At 40.7% G+C, this 19,892-nt stretch overlaps 1 protein-coding gene across 6 annotated transcripts in view; it reads right to left on the bottom strand.

Moving 5' to 3' along the window:
• Nucleotides 1-18,321, bottom strand: part of usp45 (ubiquitin specific peptidase 45) — a 44,405-nt gene extending 26,084 nt beyond the window's left edge. For all 6 annotated transcript variants that reach the window (XR_013502169.1, XM_078253699.1, XM_078253697.1 and 3 more), the window contains exons 1-7: nucleotides 18,014-18,321; nucleotides 15,938-16,048; nucleotides 15,205-15,374; nucleotides 13,892-13,992; nucleotides 13,387-13,487; nucleotides 2,454-2,605; nucleotides 117-212 (exon numbers count right to left, since the gene is read on the bottom strand). Coding sequence is in view for 5 of the 6 variants with exons in the window: in XM_078253699.1 (XP_078109825.1) it covers nucleotides 117-212; nucleotides 2,454-2,605; nucleotides 13,387-13,487; nucleotides 13,892-13,992; nucleotides 15,205-15,374; nucleotides 15,938-16,040 (723 nt within the window). In the remaining variant the exon portion in view is untranslated. The remainder of the gene's footprint in view (nucleotides 1-116; nucleotides 213-2,453; nucleotides 2,606-13,386; nucleotides 13,488-13,891; nucleotides 13,993-15,204; nucleotides 15,375-15,937; nucleotides 16,049-18,013) is intronic.
• Between the last annotated feature and the right edge of the window lie 1,571 nt (nucleotides 18,322-19,892).

Here is a 19,892-nt window from a genome sequence, read left to right as displayed (position 1 = left end):
ATTGCCTGATGGCGTCCCCAAAATGTGCAAATGAGCGTATGAGTTCATTTGTACCTAAAACCCAGGTAAACCCCGCAATAGCTTAAGAAGTAGAAGAGATGGACAGCAGACTGTACCACATTGGTATCGACAGTGGGGCTGATCCTCAGTTTGTAGCCTTTGTCCTTCACTTCCTGGATGAGGTCGATGAGCAGGTGTGTCTGAGACAGGTTCTGTGGAGAGAAAAGAATCATTTTAAGACTGTTTTACTAACATTTCATTAACAATTCTCAATCCATCTATGCATTGAATGGCAATGGGTAAAGGTATTGTTCATAAGATCAACAAATGTTGCATGCATGTATTATGTATTAGCATTATTCATCAAATCATTGGATCCTCAAATCGATCATATAGAGTGGTTTTGCTATTCATCAGATTAAAAGACCACAACAACAATTTTGTGGACAAGAAAAGAGAACAAAAAGTTATAATCCTTCAAAGATATTAAACTGTATTGATACTAAGCTTGTAGCAATCCAATGTCGTCAATTAAAATACCCTTGTAAAATGTTATCTCCACTGTAGTAGGACTTGGAAAACTTGTGGTGAGTTCATTATTCTGAAAGAGGCTTTCAAATCTATCTATGATCTGTGAGTTTGAAATGACGAGAAGGTCCATGGTGAGGAGATAGTCTGAAGCAGTCACTGCCCCTTCATGTTAGAGAAACATCTTTTCCTTCCCTTTTCCTTGTCACATCTGGCAATGAAGACAGTTGCTATGGAAAACACACAATGGAGCTGGCAATGTGAATGCAGACACAGCTCACCCTTTGACAATTATGGGTTTTCACCAAAAAGATTGCAATTTTCAAGAAGACAATACAAACAGACAGGGAGAGGGAGGGAAAACCATGTAAAGCGCGCTCACTCAAATTTCAATCAACGAGGAAGGCCCTGAGGGTGATGAACAAAATGGCGGAAAAAAACTGCTTCATTGTTGAAGAGGCATATTGGTTTGAAGTCACCATGACACGACCAGAGAAAACCTGGGAAGGCTCTATAGCTGTGTTGTCATGGTTGTTATGGTGAACATGCCCTGCACACGCTGAGTGCCACTAGCGTTTGGGAAGGTGAACGTGTCCAAGCCGGCACTGCATTTACTGCTGCATTAAATATACTTCAAAATGACCTCAAGGCCAAGCCTGTTTACACTCACAGTCATTGTAAGACTGGTTCACTATAGGCCAGACAGCTCAGAGGCAGCACTTGAGTGTTTCCACCTTGTAACGGGCATTCATATTCATATTGCCATGTTACCATGGAAATCCCTGTGACTCTCTCATATTGTCTCATTAAATAAAGCAATGACCTGCAACCATAGGCCTGTACAACGAAGCAAGATTTGCTGTTAACAAGGTAACTTCAGGTTCAACCCAGGGTTTTCTGTATCACGAAGGTGGATCACTTCTTACCGGGTTCAATCGCCTTGGTAACTCATGCTGAGCACCTAACCTGGTCGGGAGCAGGTTATGTTGGAGATTAGAGATCAACCGGTGTAAAAGCACCGCCTACTGACCAATCAATACTCGGTTGATAACGGCGTCACCGTTCTTAGAAGATCAGGCGGAGTTCGGTGCGCGGAGAGAGAGAGAGAGAGACAGAGAGAGAGAGAGAGAGAGAGAGAGAGAGAGAGAGAGAGAGAGAGAGAGAGAGAGAGAGAGAGAGAGAGAGAGAGACAGAGAGAGAGAGAGACAGAGAGAGAGAGAGACAGAGAGAGAGAGACAGAGAGAGAGACAGAGAGAGAGACAGACACAGAGAGAGAGACAGAGAGAGAGACAGACAGAGAGACAGACAGAGAGACAGAGAGAGAGAGAGAGAGGTGCGCTCATAAAAGTTAATACATTTAGAGACAGACAACCCCGTTAACATTCCCTGATGGGTATTTGATGGGTCCTATGAAATATATAGATTTTAATGGGGGGGAATTACGTGTAAGATATTTGTCGGCTTCTTGAGCCGAGTGTTGCCAATGCGCACATCAGTTTGAATTATGTTTTTATATATTTTATTTGCTCTCACGATCACTTACCACTGCCAGGGTTGCAACTGAAATAAAAAGCTAAAGCAACGACAGTTTATGGAAAGCAAAAAGTGTAATTATGGTCATATCTAGTGCCTGACTGATGGGGAAGTGATATTGATAAGCCTTGTGATTTACACATTTACACCGTCAGCTATTTGAAGCCGGGTGACTGAAATAAATCCAGGGCATGTTGATCTTGATTCGTAGTACAGGCCTCAGTAATAGCGTGCATCACACCTACTTCTGGGATTTCCTAAGGTATTTATTTTGACTAAATATTGTAATATAACTGCACCATATTTCATAATGCACGATAAAATGCCCTAACAGTACAGAAACACATGCACAGAAAATGTTCATGTTTGAGCCGACCCATAGTTATACCAACCTGCATAACAGCATTGAAGAAGCAGGTGTTACCAAGGTTATTTATGCCTTTGACAGGGACCAAGGTGCTGTTGATGGCTGGGCTCTTGCCCTTGGGCGAGTCAGTGTAATCTGATGCTTCCTCTTGCAGCTTGATGATCTTGGGTGATGCTCCTGGAACACAAAAAAAACAAAACAGGTCAGTGATGCAATAATGTATATTTATAAAATTATTCAACAGAAACACAAGCCTGGAAATTACAGATACGTAACGGGGATATGGTGTGTGGGTGGTCTTTGAAATTGACAAAAGATTCAGTTTCTAAACCCTGATTTGGCTTTTACTTTAAGGTTGTTGTTTTTTTTTTTGTATTAAGAATTGGCAGCCAAGCTTCAAGATAGAGCCGAGATGGTGGCTGAGTTGGTAATTTGGTTGGAATTGAGGGTAGAAGTCGGCCTCCCTTAGATTGAGATTGTGGCAGGACACAGAAAAAAATTGGGCTTAGCCTTGAAGCGAGACTAGGGCTGGGAGCAGGGTGCTGGGATGGCAGCTGGAAGGAAAGCTGGGTCATTTGGGAAAGCAGATGACAGCTGTAGAAGTTTCCACTGGTTAGTGAGGAAGGGGTGGGGGCTGGGGTTAGAGAGATGGCTCTCCAGAGCCAGCTGTTACTCCTGATCACAAATGAAAACTAACATTTAACAGTAAATCAGCCACAGATGGTCAGAATCTAACAGTGACATACAGATAGTCTGCTGGGGGACAGACTAGAGTAGGTAGTGTAGCTGTGCGAGCTGATGGTGTGCCAGCAGCTAGCAAAAAAAGCCAACACCATGATGACACAATACCAATAACAGTGATACTGACACGTTAGTAGTTACTGATTCGCTTACTAGTAAGGAATCCTGAAAATGGAGATTAGAGTAGAAGAGGGTTCAAGCCCTCATGCACAAAATGTGTTGAGTTAAATGGGATGATGTGTATTCGGTAAAAAGCATTACCTGTCAGCCAGTTTCAAAGGAGCAAAGCAACCCTTAGCTGCCACACTCTTTCTAACTAGTGATCACATAATGGATATTTCTACGTTTTTCTAAACTTTGCATTGTTACCCAAGTGCCATAATGGTCAGGAGAGGCAAAAATTTACATTAGCTCTAAGCAGCGGTTTATGTGCAACAAGTTATGGATGCCAGCATTAGGTTTTTTGCCACTGATCTGTTGATAGAGACTCCTGTTCTCCTGTAACAACTTACACAGTCACATAGAACACTTAAAGTATAATTAAGTCAGAAAAACCAACCAGTGATAATATACAATGTAGAACAAAATATGCAATTCAGTGTAACGGCATCTGCTAAAACACTACTACAAATTTCATGAGTTGAAACATGTCTATCACGCAAGCTGGACAAAATATGGATAATTTAAAGGTAACATTCATTCAAAGACTATTGTAATATTATAGTCTTCAATAAATTATAATTAGACTTTTCACTGCTTTCTATGTCAAATTGGTAGTTGCAGTTGGGGAAAGAATGGCTATGTGTGAACACACTATAACACTACATTCAGAGCGAATGAAGAAATGGAGGTGGTGCCAATGGATTTGAAGTTAAGGGAGGGAGATGAGTTAGGCAATGAATAGAAGATAAGTTAGAAGGTGCTTATTGAGGCATAGAGCTGTTCACTCAATATGATATTAGAAAAGTTTGACAGATCCAGAAAATTCCAGCCAGTTGGCTTCATGCAGGATATCTTGGGCTCTATGATGAATGGCAAGTTCAGTATAGTAATACATGGTGCCTCTGATCTCTTAGGCACAATATACATTAACTTACTGGTATGAAGAGAGATGTAATCAGAAAGGAAAAAAAAAAACACAGAAAACGGTCCATAGGATGGATGTAGTTTCAATTAAAACAGTGGTGTTTTTAAACATGCTCAAATGTTATCAATGCCAATTTCACTTGCTTACTTTTCAGTCAAATAATCATGCATCTATACAGGCATTAATGAGAAAACAAGTGTGACGTCCGGAACCCTTAAAGAGTAGACAGGAGATGATTTTCTCCCCTTCTTGCATGTATTACACATTTTACACTATTTGTGCTGCCTTCATGCTCCAAAACGTTTGAAGCTACTAAACACAAGCACATGCATTCACATACACCTCTAACATACATATGCTTGCTGTACCACTTATTGAATACTGAATGAGAGACACACTGATGGCTCAAAAATATAACAAATTATTAATATCCGATTGATATTGCCTTGGTAGGAGTTGGTAAGAATTAACTATCTTTTATTAAGAATGCAAAACTGTATAAGTATTCATATGATTATTTTAAGCAACATTGTGAGCAGTACCATTTTTCTTTTTTATCTTATGGTTCTGGTAAATGCTCATGATGATTAAGCCCATTAAATACAAATGTATATTTCCCAATACTGTTGACCATTTTTATTTTATTTTTTGACATTTCACTAAAGATTCTTTACATTGCAAATACTATTTCTTTCAGGAATGGTCTCTAAAATCTCAGATGTTGGAGCATCTTTGAATACACCAACCAGCGGATTTGCACAACAGTAGCTGGTCTACTGGCCACATGACATGACAAACTAGAATTACTGCCTTGTGGTTGTATGCCTCCACAAACTACTCAAGTTGCAGTTTACATTCATGTCTGTCCAGACTCATATATGTATTGATAAAAAAAACATTAAGGGTTTTTTCTTTTTGCTAAATGAAAGTTTTAACTGTATTAATACAACTTTCATTTATATAGCACCTTTCAAGAAACCCAAGGACACTTTACAGAATGACTGTGGCTAAGCTAAAGGAGGTTGTAGGCTGTGGTGAACAGGTGGCGTTTCAGGAGTTTTTTTTAACATGTCCAGGGATGTAGCATTTCAGATATGGAGGGTGTTCCAGAGGGATGGGGCTGCAACACTAAAGGCTCTGTACCCAAAGGTACAGAGTCTGGTGGAGGGAATGGAGAGCAGGCCAGCGTCTGAGGACCGCAGGTTTCGGGGTGGGGTGTATGGATGGAAAAGGTCGGAGAGGTACAGTGGGGCCAGGGCATGGAGGGATTTGTAAGTGAGGAGGATTTCATATGTGATGTGGGACTTAATTGGGAGCCAGTGAAGGTGGATGAGGGTTGGCGTGATGTGCTGCCAGGTCTTGGTGTGGGTGAGGACCCTGGCAGCAGAGGTTTGGACATACTGGAGCCTGTCTAGGGTTTTGCTGGGGACCCCAGACAGGACTCCATTGCAGTAGTCCAAACGTCAGGTAATGAAAGCATGAATGAGGGTTTCCGCCACAGAGTCAGAGAGTGATGGCCAGAGTCTGGAGATGTTTTTGAGATGAAAAAGGCTGATTTGGTGATGGATTTGATGCAAGTATGGAAAGAGAGGGTGGAGTCCAGGATTACTGTACACCAAGGTTGCAGACCTCAGAGGATGGGCAGATGGCGCACCCATCAACATCCAGGATGAGATCTCCAACCTTCTGGGGCAGCGCCTTGGGGGCCACAACCAAGATCTCTGTTTTATTGCTGTTCAGTTTGACTAGGTTGGTTGACATCCAGGCTTTGATGTCATGCAGACAGTTGACCAGGGAGAGAGGTGGGGATAGTAAAGAGGATAGCATGATGATCAGAGACAGTGTATTGACACGCAGTGCTGGGCGGTGTACCGGTTGATCTGGTAAACCGGTTTTAATTTCCCGTACGGTATGAATGTTTCACATACCGGTACATAGCCCCAAAGAGCGCTACGGTCGGGGCAAGCCATGAGTGTATTGAATGCGGACCCCTAATAACTACGTACCCTTCTCACTCAAGGTTAAATCAGCTAAAACACTGTAAGAACGTACACTGTAAGAATCCTTGTCCATAACATCCTCTGCACTCATATTTTCACTAATGGAAAAGTAGCTAGTTTGCAATACAAGAGAATAGAACAAGGAAGTTTGTGAACGGCACTGCGCAGCTACATGTACCAAAGCTGAAGTAGCACTCTGTAGTTCAGTAGATTTTGCAGGTGCAGCTGGATGAACCCCAGATACACAGAAAAAAATGGAAAAAACTGCATACTTGTTTACACCATATTCCTAACCCAGATGGATAGAGATAAAGTTGGAAATATGTGAGTTTTCCCTTTAATAATAATGTGCACATTGAGCACTTCTCACATATAAGCCAGTCAAGAGAGCAGACTAGCAGCGAGGTAAATGGCCTGAACCATTTATGTCCAAACAAAGGAAATTCAATTGAACCATAAACCCTCATTTACTCTCACCACTCTTCTCATCAACATACAGCGGCATTGCCCTTGAACATTCAATTCACAGAACCACTCCTTGTGCACAACACATTTATTGAAAAAGCCATTCATCCTACAGTGGTGGCAAGTCCACTGCTGGCTGCTACCTCGCAAGCTTTTCCTCTTCAAGGCCAGGACATAAGCGGCAGTGTCCTAGACACAGTCGCTGGAATGTGAACCGTAGGCTTTTCACTAGTGGCCTGGCAACTTGCATTTTAGACTCTGTGTTGCTTTAAATTTCCGTGCTTTAAGCCTAACTGAAAAATGGTCAACAGTGAAGAGAAATGAAGAGAGCATTTTTAGGCTTGTCTTGCAGTTTGGGGACTAAAAAGGTTCAGCTTGTCGGGAGCTGTGGCGCTCCACCCAGCGGTGCGAAATGCATCTGTCCTTCCGTGCTGGCAACATCTGGAGGCCTATTTCCAACTTCAATATGCAGCCATAAGGGAGCTCCCATATGTCAACACACACAATGCATGGAAAACAAGTGGAGATGGGGTAAGACTGCAGACCCGATCAGGAAAACAAACTGTATTTCTGGATTTGGTGTGAGACAAACAAGGTGTGAAGAGATGTGTTTACAAAATGTGAACTGAGCAAAAGAAAAAGTAATTGAGAGATAGAGTATGCAGATGTATGTGCCTACTTGTTGTGTTTGTAAGAGGATCCACAAAATCAACAGACTGAATGCAACTTGAGTGTAAGAGCTGCGACTGGCACTCTGGCTAAGAGGGAGCAGAGGAATGAGAAAACTAACTGGGCGGAATGGGGATGCCGATGGACACTCTCTGCATCTGGGACCGTCACCCAAGGTAAACAATGTTCAGGGAGCCATCTGGCTGAGACTGGGGAGAGGGGAGCAGAATGAGGGAGTGGGATGGGGGGGCAGTAGGTGGAGGGAAGGGTTGCAACGAGCACAAGCATATGGAAAAGCAGATTTTTCCTCTCCCTGCAGCAGTCAGCGAAGGCAAATGTCAGCATGCGCTGTGTCCACGCTTGACTGTGCTGCACTCGGCACCACCACCTGGCCCTCCTTGCTCAGCCACCGAGTATGGGCAGCAGTGACAGTGTGGAGCCTTTCCCCAGGGTGGAGGAAAGCATCACGGTGCTCAGGATTGTCCACATGCACGCATATTCCCTAACACCTCCTGCACTCCCTGCTCTTTTTCACACAAGAGATACACAAAGAAACATGGGCCTTGTTTACTTTTACAGAGAACAGTACTAGGGTACTTGCAAAAGAAGAAAAAAACACACAAGCTCAACTGAAATATTTCAAAAAGCATTATGTTCTGTCATGCATGTGTCTGCATTTTTTGGACATTTTGTCGAGCTAACACAAGGCCAACACCAGGCCTAAGAAGAAAACTCAAGCTCATGAAACAATGCCATAAACAAAATGTGCTGCTTTCTTAAATCTACAAGGGAACAGTATCTAACTCAATGCCAGTTTTTTGTCTCACAGCCACTTTGCTCATATAATAAAACAAAAAAAACAGGAACCTGTAACAGTATATTTCTTTTCAAAAAAAGGCTTATTTGAGTGGCTTTTTCATAGCCTTCCTAATCTGGTCCACAGTTGTGCTGAGAGGCCATCAAATTGTATGGCCAGTGGGCTTCATGACTCCATGTTCACTCACAGTGCAGCAGTGTGGAGGTTCAAGGCCAGCTCCCCTCATGCAGAGCAGGCAGTCAAGAGGAAGGCCAGGCAACACCAAATGTCTTATTAATTCACTAATTTGTTGTGACTGCAGGGCACAAAAAGCCTGTTTCCTTGCCATCTGAGGCCAAGAGAACCCAGTGCCATGTTACTCTCTCTCTCACTCACACACACAGCTTTTGCTACTCACTATCTGGCCTACTTTCATGTGCGGTGGTGGGAATAAAGACAGGATCACCCTTGATTACCTCCATGAAAGCACCACCAGGGGACAAGCATCTTCCTGGCTACTGACTCGGCTGAGCTAAACTGACAGAAAACTGAGGACTATGGTTTTCAAAATACAACAACCAGAGGCAGGAAGCCAGGTGAATAAAGGTGCAGTAATCATACAACACTATCACCATCATCTACTTCAGCCAAGGTAAGTAACGAGGAGTTGTCTCCACCGCAGCCTTTCTGATCTGCTGTCCGCTGACTTGGTTCCGTGTGTGTGTGTATGTTTGTATATGTGTGTGTGTGTGTGTGTGTTTTTGGAGGAGCTCAGCCACGAGCAGGGGAGAGACTGCAGCATGATGATAAATACTACAGTTTTTAGCCCAGGGGTCCATTTAACACTGGGTTTTGATACCCATCCCTTAATAAAATGGTTTTCTTTATTCATCGCGTTTCAAGCATTTCAGTCTTTTGCGATGGCGGTGAAAATACGATTTATCGGTCAGAATTACTACAGATTACATTTAATATCTATATTCACATTACAGACACCACCGCTGACTATCCCTGTAACAATTTGGCCACAATTAAGCATTTTGACTATACACGGTCCAGCCATATACTAGGTTTTGACATAGTCTTGTTGAGATTTGAAAATAGCAAATCCTTTTGCAAAGCCATTTTGGGGAAAATGCATGAATATGTATCTGAAGAAATTTAAAGCTTACATATTGTAGAAGGACCACACACACATTTTGCTTTATTATCTATATCACACAAATGTACAGTAATTGAAAGATGGACCAGGCCCTTAGAAATCAATTATAATTTCTGAATCTAGTAAAGACAATCAACTTTTAAAATAGACCTACATCATATTATATAGTATACATTAAGCTAAATATTTTTGTTTACAGATACTTTAAGTTGCGAAAAAAAACTGAAAAATGAAAATAAACAGTATGACAGTATAATGAATGATGTAGTAATATAGCAATTGATAACAATCACTACCATAAAATCAGACAGAATATACAGATTCCAATGAGAAGTAGGCTCTAATGCCTTTTCAGATTCAACATTTTAATTATCTCCACAAAGACTCTCCCAGCTGTGTGACAAGCTGGAGTCTAGCTCCCTGAGGTCAATCAGCTTTTTACTGTGACTCAGGTACTAGAGCTGAAAGCCTTGATGGTGAGAGAGCACAGTTAATCAACTTTCTTTCTACCCTTAGTTTCTGTCTGAAAAAAATAAAAAAAATCCTTGCTGGGGCTCTTTTGTGCTTGGGGACTACATAGGAAAAATAGTACAACAGCAGCTTCTTCTGAAAACATGGCCTTCATACCTCAATTCAATATCACCAACAACCGCAAATTCCTCAGGTCTGTAATGTCCTCAGCAAATTAAAGTTATTCAGATTCCTTTACAGAGAGAGCTTGTGCTCTGTTGCAAAGAATACATTGTACCATGAGAATTCCAATAATTCTTCTTCTTACTGAAACATAATACCATTTTTGGCCAACTACAATATAATATATACAATACAGATTGAAAGAAAATAATGTATTTGCTTGAGTTAAACATTATTTTCAACATTCTGCGAATGTGTATCTGTGTGTCCACTGAGAGTTAGTGTGCTCCAGCTGTAAGGATCCAGTCACTATGACTTGTCTGAGGACCCTGGCTCCCACTAGTGCAGCACACAGGCCCAGAGGTGGTGAGATATCCAGCGGCTTGACAGAGGAAGCATGGGACAGAAACAGATAGGGATGGAAAGACAAAGAACGACAGTGCAGTGGCTGAACCCCACGCAGCTGCTCTTGTTCTTCAGGGAACCCAGCCGGGAAGCATCGCTCAAGCGCCTAATTCCGCTAATGTGTGCAGTCATGCGATGTGAAATGTGAGGGGGGGGGGTATTGCTCCAGCATCAATCCTGCAACTCTGAAGCTGTGGCTGAAAGACTAATGGGGAACCAGCCTGACTGGGCCTGGATGGCTGGCCTCTGGCCACCGAGCTAAGCTGAGGCGGTCAGTGAGACCGAGTGGTGATGCCCACCACACTGATCAGCTACAGCCTGTTAAGAGGCCTCTCAGCATGCCAGCACAAAGTAGGAGAGGTAGGGGGAGGCAGGAACAGAAGGTGTATGAGTGTGTAAGTAAGGAAAGGGAGTGGGGGGGGGATAATATCTATGTGGTTGACTGACTGGGCAAGGAGGGCTCAGGTGGCTTGAGTGAGGTGAGAGGACATTAGACTGAAATTAGGCAGTCAGGCTGTCAAATATCAGAGTGAAAGCAACCTGCTGCGACACAACTCTCATCAAACTCAAATTCTTTACATGATTTTACAGGGAAAATCGTCAAAATCACGTAATATGCAATATAAATGTAATGTGTTTCCAAAACTCCCGGACGGCTCAGTAGACAAGTCGAAAGCCATATGCACGTTGTGTAAAGCTGAATTAAAATATCACCGAAGCACGTCAAGCTTGAGCTACCACCTACGAGCTAAGCATAGTAGTACAGTTAACGTGATGCTACCCGCTAGCACAACCCGGTCTCACGGCAGTTTGTGTAAATGTCACGTTATTTTTAATCTATTGATACGTGTTCACGGGGACGTTTTTCTCGTTTTTTTCGTGGCAGCCAGCATGAAATACCCTACGGGGAAAGGACGACTCATATGCCAGGAGGTGGCCGCTGGGGACGCGACTATGGGGAAAGGACGGGGGACACGCGGGGGACGCGCGACAATAACGGGATGGCGGAGGTATTTTACCTCTCTATAGTTTAAATAGGTATTTTATACTATTTTGGAGAGTGCTACTTGCCGACCTGTGGATGAAACCAAATCCCAAAAAAATACTACAGCTCTTGCGAAATGGGTGGCAACTAACTGCAGACCTGTCAGCATCGTAGAAGATTTGGGTCTAAAAGACGTGCTACGGTTGGCATGTTCTGACCTGTCTTATACATTGCCGTCGAGGGGCACAGTAGTTTCACCATACACAGCCTGTATGACACGGAGAAAGCAGCCCAACCTCATTAACCGTCTCATTAACTGGTGATCACTGGACGTCAGTAAGTAATCAACATTATTTAGGAGTTACTAAACACTATATTGACTTTAGTAAGGATAGGGATTTTTTGTTTTTTTAGTTAGGTACTTGGAGGAATTGTGCAATAATGACAGAGTCACACATTTTTCTTTTGTTTACAGTAAATAAATAATTACAAATCTTAAAATGAAGTTCATAAAGTAACTTTCTTTGCATTCATTTGATTCCCAAGATTGCTAATATGTACTTAAAAACTGTTCTGAAATGCAAAATAATAGAATTTTAATCATGTGATAAAACATGCGATTAATCGCGATTAAAAAAAAATAATCGTTTGACAGCCCTACTAATGTAGGATGACAGGTTAAAGCCAGGTAAGTAGTTGTATCACTGACAATAACACATTTGAACCTACAGTATGTGACCAGAGGCCTGTACTACGAATCAAGATCAACATGTCCTGGATTTATTTCAGTCACCCGGCTTCACCAAACCTAACAACCGCGGTCCCGCATTATAAGCTGTGTCACGACGGTGGTTAACAACTAGTTCAATCAACCCAGGGTTTTCCAATCCAGCGACGGGCGAGTTCACATAAAAGTGGTGTTTACACAGCACGACCAATCGCAAACATCTACCAGAGCCGCATCTTTTATATAAGAAGAGCAATTTATAATTCTCCATAAATATGAAGTACACAGACACGGTTTAACAGGCAAAACGCAGGAAGGAAAGCTGGCAAAAAAAAGCCGACGCTGTTATGTGTAAATCACAAGGCTTATCAATATCACTTCCCCATCAGTCAGGCACTAGATCTAGACCATAATTACACTTATGCTTTCCATAAACTGTCGTTGCTTTAGCCTATTATATTATCAGTTGCAACCCTGGCAGTGGAAGCGACCGTGAGAGCAAATAAAAAATATAAAAACATAATTCAAACCGATGTGCACATTGGCAACACTCGGCTCAAGAAGCTAACAAAGATACGTAATTCCCTCCGCTGAAAATCTATATCTTTCATAACAATACCCATCGGGGAATGTTAACGGGGTTGTCGGTCTCTAAATGTTTTAACTTTTATGAGCGCACCGAGCTCCAGCCTGATCTTCTAAGAACGGTGACGCCGTTATCAACCGAGTATTGATTGGTCAGTAGGCGGTGCTTTTACACCGGTTGATCTCTAATCTCCAACATAACCTGCTCCCGACCAGGTGCTCAGCATGAGTTACCAAGGCGATTTAACCCGGTAACAAGTGATCCACCTTCGTGATACAGAAAACCCTGGGTTGAACCTGAAGTTACCTCGGTAACGGTAAATCTTGCTTCGTTGTACAGGCCTCTGGTAAGCCAATTCATCGTCTGGTATACAGTCATAGTGTTATTGTGCCGGTAGCTTCTGGTGCATTGGTGTACTGCGGACACTAAGACGATAAGCATGTGAAACCTTATTTCACCAGTGCAGATTTTTACACATAAGCCATTAATATGATTGTTTTCTTGTTTTCTTGAACCACTATAGGTTGTCTGTGTTCAAGGCCAATCATTTTCTACTTCAACTGAAAAGGTTGCTAAATTATAAAAAAAATTTGTACAAAACTCCAAATTAATTGACTTCAGCCTTGCTGAAATTGCAATTAGGATGCACATGTCTAATAAAAGCTTCAGTACGGTGCCAGGCCTCCAGGATGAACACCTTACCTGATGTTGCCTTGACAGAGTGCTTTTGTAAAAAGTCCAAGGTCTGAGCCAAAGCCTTCTTGTTGCAGTGAGTGGAAAGCTCCTCATTACATTCAAAACACCTGTTATAATGAGACAGGGTCATAGACAAGACACAAAAAAGCTTTACGTTATTGTTGAATTTAAAAACCCTTAAGAAACTCTTGCTGAAATGAACCATTATTTAAGAACGCAATTTCTTGGCTGAAATAGAAAACCATTTATACACACAATCAAAACAAAGATAATGGAGTGAAATGATGTCAAATGAAATATAGGTCTGAAAACAGAAACTGCACTGTAAATTGTGGTAGCCAAGATCATCTGTATGACATGCGTCAAGACATCCACGGCTATCGTTTCCTATGTAAGCCCACACACTGACAGCATCTTGTCATGTGTCAGCGCAAGTTGGCATAAATTGGCAATGTGTGCAATCTTGGCTATTCATTACAGTTTACAATGATTGCAGTTTGAGGTTTCCTACCAGGCCTTCCAGGTGCTCAAGCTGATGGTGATGCAGTGAGACTCTGGATGGAAAGCTTGGTGGTGCTTGACAGCATGCTGGATCCCTGACTGGTTACAGCCCTGTAAGATAGGTAATTTAAAATGTTTTAGTTAGAAATCTTTGCTAACAAGCACAACATACATCCACAGTGCACATGCCTATATTTAAAGACCATGGCTAATTTTCCACCTCAATAAAAGCCATGTGGTAGAGCTAGCGCTATAAGGGTAAAAATAATATAATTTTGTAAGCCTTTTGGCGATATACAATGCACTGTATATGTGCATATGTATGCATGCATCTCTTGCATTTTTAAAAAGGTATCTGTCTAATTCGAAAAATAGTTTTGTGTGTCAATTATTGTTTTAAATGTCAGAGTTATCAGTATTTGTGCGGTTGGCAAAAAAAATGGACATCAAGATTTATCTGTCATTCTCTGTCTTACCCCTTCCCCTTCGTCTTACCCCTAGCCCTTGTCCCTCGAAACTGAGTGGTAAGGGCTAGAGGGTGAAAACATACCCCTATGAAATGAGACACCACTTGGTTACGGTTACGTCACCATACATTGTCGCTAGCTGGCTGACATGGTGTCCATTCCATGCTAGTCAGAGAAATGCGGGACTGTTGTGCAAATCAGCAATGTAACGTCAGCGTAGCAAACTAGCGATTTTTAAAAATGTTTCAATTAAGAACATGGTTACAAATATATATGTACAGGACTGTGTAGAGCACAAAACAAGACTGTCGTAATTTTTAAATCAATTATTTAAGCCGAAAATACTTACATTTATGGGACTTTGGGTACCCATTGGTTTCAAGTAAGCTCGTGAAAATGCTTGGTTTTAAGGGGTATCTACCCCTTCCCCTAACCCTCGATCAAAACGAGAATTGGGAGAGCCCTTACTCTCATGTGAACGTGCAAAACTAAAGGGAAGGGGTAAGACAGAGAACTGGGATTCAGCATTTAAATCTACATGTGTGCTCGCCTCTTAGTAATTTCTGTTGTGCAATAATTCACTTGTCATGTGAGAGCCACTTTAATTCATACTAAATATTTTGGTGGCTGACAGAGCAGTACTAGTAAACACACATACAAGAATCAAAATGCCCATGATGATATTGGCACTCTTGGTTAATAAAGATATTGTCCTTCTGTGTACCAACATTGTATTGACATTGACAAAGAATATCACAAGTACAGCATATTGGTAATATCCAGTATACAGCTGAGCCCCAATGTGTGCTATGTATTGTGCTGCACATTTAAAAAAGACAATTAAAACAATTCTTACCTGAAAGCCACACTTTAAGCACACCAGGATGTCATGGGATGCTGCCAGCTCTCCATCGATCATGGTCCTCTCCTTTAGGCACTCAGAGCACACCAACCACACGCTGGAGAGCACCGATTTCTTTACGGAGCTCAGGTCCACTGCCTTACTCACATGCTGGCAAGTCAACCCTGGTTAAATACAAAATATGCTGTAATGACAAATTGACCTGCCAATCGCTACTAGGGACCAATTTAGGACTCTGAGAGAATATGTTTCGAAAGGAAGACAATGTGCACACACCTGATGTTAATTACATAACGTGGGACAACCCCACATAAAAATAACTATCCATTGTAAAATAAATTCCCCAGTATAGATATTCCACTTGTGTCACACTCACAGGTTTTCATTAACATATAGCTTTGTTGCCCTGGTCTAGTTGGACACATTTATAATTCACAATATTATCAACAAAATAGACAACAATTTTAAAAAGATCACTGTTTAGTTGAAACCAATGTGCTGTTTCAATCGAGTCAACAGTCAAGGACAGTGGATGAATGTACTTAATGAACTTGGTAAACATTTTTACAGAAAGAACTATGGTTTTTCATAAATATGTACCCTGCCTTTTGAGCATATCTTAAAGAGTTAATCCCATTCACTATCCACTGTGTTAGACTCGGCCAAATCAAAACTCACAGCCCCAACTTTAAACAGTGGGGTGCCCTGTACTGCTTCAGTGACTTACCACTGACTTCATCTGATGACTCCTCATCTCGAGGTTTCCTAGGTTTATTAGTCCGCTTAGTCATTTCGGCGGCTTTTAAAGAGAAGGGGTCCTTTAGCCGCATCTGGAGCTCTGGATGGAAAGATTGAGGACACACATAGGTGCTACTACACAGAATTAAACCACCTCAACATAACTGTGTTTCAACAAAGGTACTTGAATGTATCAAAGCTTGCACTAGTCAATAATTGCCATGACCATTTTATGTATAAAGAGCACACAATACTTTGAAAACCAGCTCCAGTGCAGTCCATAATAACAATAATAATAATAATAATAATAATAATAATAATAACAACAACAACAACTTTATTCAGGACACAAATGGAAGGTCCATAGTACATTAGAAATGACAATATTTACAAACATATAGCAATAAATATACAGTACAATTCATATAAATGAATAAAAGGTCAACAACCTTCACCTGTTATATACAAACAGGAGCGCCAATGCCTCCACTGTCTAGATGCATACCTGACAGAGCTAAAATCAATGTGGGCTAAAGCCTGTATGATTCTGTTTTCTGAGACAGACATTCTCCACATGTATCGATCAATGAGGTTTTTTAGAACAGGTAGGCACACCAACACTAACAAACATTTGACTAGCACTACACCATCTTGGTTGTTTTAGAAGCAGTCTCATGGCATCATTATACGCTACATTCAGTCTGTAGTATATACAGCCATAAGTATCTGTACAATAACTTGTTTATTGTTAACTTTGTACTCTAGCACAGTTAATAAATGACTGTGAGCCATCCTAAAGTGCTATTCTGAGGGTATTTACATTTGCAACAGATGAACTCATACCAAAATTACCTTGAAAAATTTATTTAAATAAGCTTCCAGGTATGAATGCGTAACTGTGTGAATGTGATCAGGGCGTTCCTGCAAAAGAGAGGCTTCCTCTCAGTGAACCTTCCCTGAATAAGTAAAGGTAAAAAATAAAAAAAAGTCGTATTTTTTAAATCTAGGTGCAAATCCTATGCAACCAATGACTATCTTAGGTCTACATCACACATGTCAAACTCAAGGCCTGCAGGCCAAATCCGGCCCCTTGCTAATTTTGATCCGGCCCCTATATACATTTTGGCCAACCTAATTTTTGTCACTTTTCACAACGTTTTCTTCGACATTTTTTATGCTTTTTCCAAACGTTTTTGGCATTTTCTTCGACCAAACTGTAAGTGAGAAGACTATATGAGATATTCAATAATACAGTCAAAGATATTTGACTTTTCCCATGACATAAAAGCAATAAACTCTATGTCTGGCCCTTGATATGATTCTCATTTTCTAGTGTGGCCCTTAAGGGAGTTGATTTTGACACCCCTGGTCTACATCCTACAGACATCTTCCAATACTTGGTATCTTCCTGGTCTGTAACTGCAGCCATGTTCATTTCTTGCCTTTTTTTTTTTGGGGGGGGGGGGTTACAACCTAAGCCTGGTCTTTAGCAGGTGAATTGCTCAGGTGAATTGAGGTCAGGTGAATGACTCTGCCTGTCAAGAATATTCCACTGTTTGGAACTTATATTTCCATGGTAGCTCGTAGGTTTAAGATGTCATGTTTGAAACCGTTCCTACCGTTTACCCTATATAAGCTACTGTAACCCGGAGTCAAATTCCTTGTATGCAGACCTGTAAGCACACCTGGCCAATAAAGTTGATTCTGATACTTGGGGGCACCCTCATGCATTCTTAAAGCTTAGCTAAAGTCACATTACTATTTTTAAAACATTGTATCGGAGTACTGAGCCAAAACAGAACATGTGTAACTGTCCAAATAGTTAAAGATAGCATAGTAACGGTATGTTACCAACAACAAAGGTGATACTAGCTATATTAAGGATAACTACCCCGTAATGTGAAAATAACACGGTTAAGAAGCATCAATTAGCCCCAGCCGTCCAATGTAAGTGAGCATAAGAGGCCTAACGTTAACAGTTATAGCTATATCGTGTCAACGAAATTTAAAAGAATTAATAAACAAATGTTCTTGTTAGATTTGGCGAAAAGCCGTATGAACTCACCTCTTTATTTTTGCTCCTATGTTGACTGTGTTAGCTAACCCGAAGCCAACAGTGAGATGTCAACTCTTTCAAGCTAGCAAACAGGCTAGCTACATTAGCTTGTCAGAATAAATAAAACATTAACAGTAGTGTTTTATCCAACAATGCATTGAGATATTAAGGCATGTCGAAAAAAAGTAAACAGTACCGACAACAACAGCACGCTTCTCTCAATAATAGTTCGTTTTTGACTTTGACTTTCTAAATGTGTTTAGGCTTTTGGTAGCATCAACTAGCAAACCTAGTCAACATGTGACGCACTACGGCAGCTCAGTTGGCCTAATGCTGCATTCATGTACAATGGTAAATCTCACATAGCAGCGCGTCATAGGTTCTAAGGCATTCAAGAGCTTTTCCAACGTTGAACTACAAATATCGGGTTGTTGTCAAGTTTATTTTTAAAAAGACCACATCTCTGACAGAGTCCAAACATCTGGACTGTTGGTGAAAATATCACATAGTCCTACTATGTCCCACTATGATTGAAAACGTAATTATTGTATGTGGTGTTGTCTTTTTGTTAATTTAATGTGAAATTAGTGGTATCATACACACACACACACACACACACACACACATCATAAAATCCAATCCTTTATTGTCAGCAATAATTTAGATGCTGTAGTTTATAATACCTTTGACTACAAACAGATATAGGATTAATAGCAGGGTCATTTGTTTAACGGTCAGTAAAGCTATAGGCCTCTACGGCATGGAGCATGAATGTATTATGTTTTAGTATGATCTATTATTTTAAACAGTCTATGATTGTTGTTGTTATGATGTTATGAGAACTCTTGATAATCAAGGGTCAGATGTGCAACGTGTGATTGTCAATTTTCCGTCTTTCCCACGACGATGAATGCATCATGAATATCTTTAGTGCATACGTTTTAGCTACGTTGATTTACGCTATTTTACAAAGTAATTGTCCCACATTTATACCTTAAAATGACTTCAAATCTGAAACTCGAGGGGCTAAAAGACTATTTTGCTCCATAAATCCAGTCAATGACTAAAATATTTGAGTTGACATCTCTAAATCTAACAATTTAACTGTATGAATATGGGGGGTTTTCCAAGTAAAGACCAACATTTTTACTGTAAAATGACTTTAAATCTGAAATTGTAGGTGCAATAAAACGACGTTGCTCCATAATTCCAGACAATGACTGATATATTTGAGCACAGGACATCTCTGACTACACCCATACTGAAAATCAAACCATTTTTACTGTATAATTTAGGAGATGTTACCAAGTAAAATCCCATATCTCTACCTTTAAATGACTAAAAATATGAAACTCAAAAAGGATCAAAAGGATCAAACTTTATTCTTAATCGTCACGATATATTTGAGTACAGGACATCTCTGACTACACCCATACTGAAAATCAAACAAATTAACTGTATAAATATGGAGATTTTTCAAAGTAAAATCCCATACCTCTACCGTTCAATGACTAAAAATATGAAACTGGAGGTGCTATAAAAAGACTTTGCTCCATATTTCCAGACAATGACTGATATATTTGAATACAAGACAGCTTTGACTACACCCTTACAGAAAATCTAAAAATTTGACTGTACAAATTTGGAGATTTTTGAAAGTACATTCACACATTTCAACAGTGAAATAGCTACATTCCTGAAACTGGAGGTGCTAGAAAAAGACTTTGCTTTATAAATCCAGACAACGGCTGATATATTTGAGTACAGGACGTCTTTGACTACACCCTTACTAAAAATCAATAATTTTTAGTAAGCCTATATTTAAAATCTTTATTATGTGTAATGTTTAAATGACAGTGTTTATTCACCACTGCCACCAACATGGTAG

This window comes from Sander vitreus, chromosome 6 (genome assembly GCF_031162955.1).
Source record: "Sander vitreus isolate 19-12246 chromosome 6, sanVit1, whole genome shotgun sequence".
Lineage (NCBI taxonomy): Eukaryota > Metazoa > Chordata > Actinopteri > Perciformes > Percidae > Sander > Sander vitreus.
The sequence above is the reverse complement of the archived record's forward strand: the minus strand, read 5'-3'. Positions and strand labels throughout refer to the sequence as shown.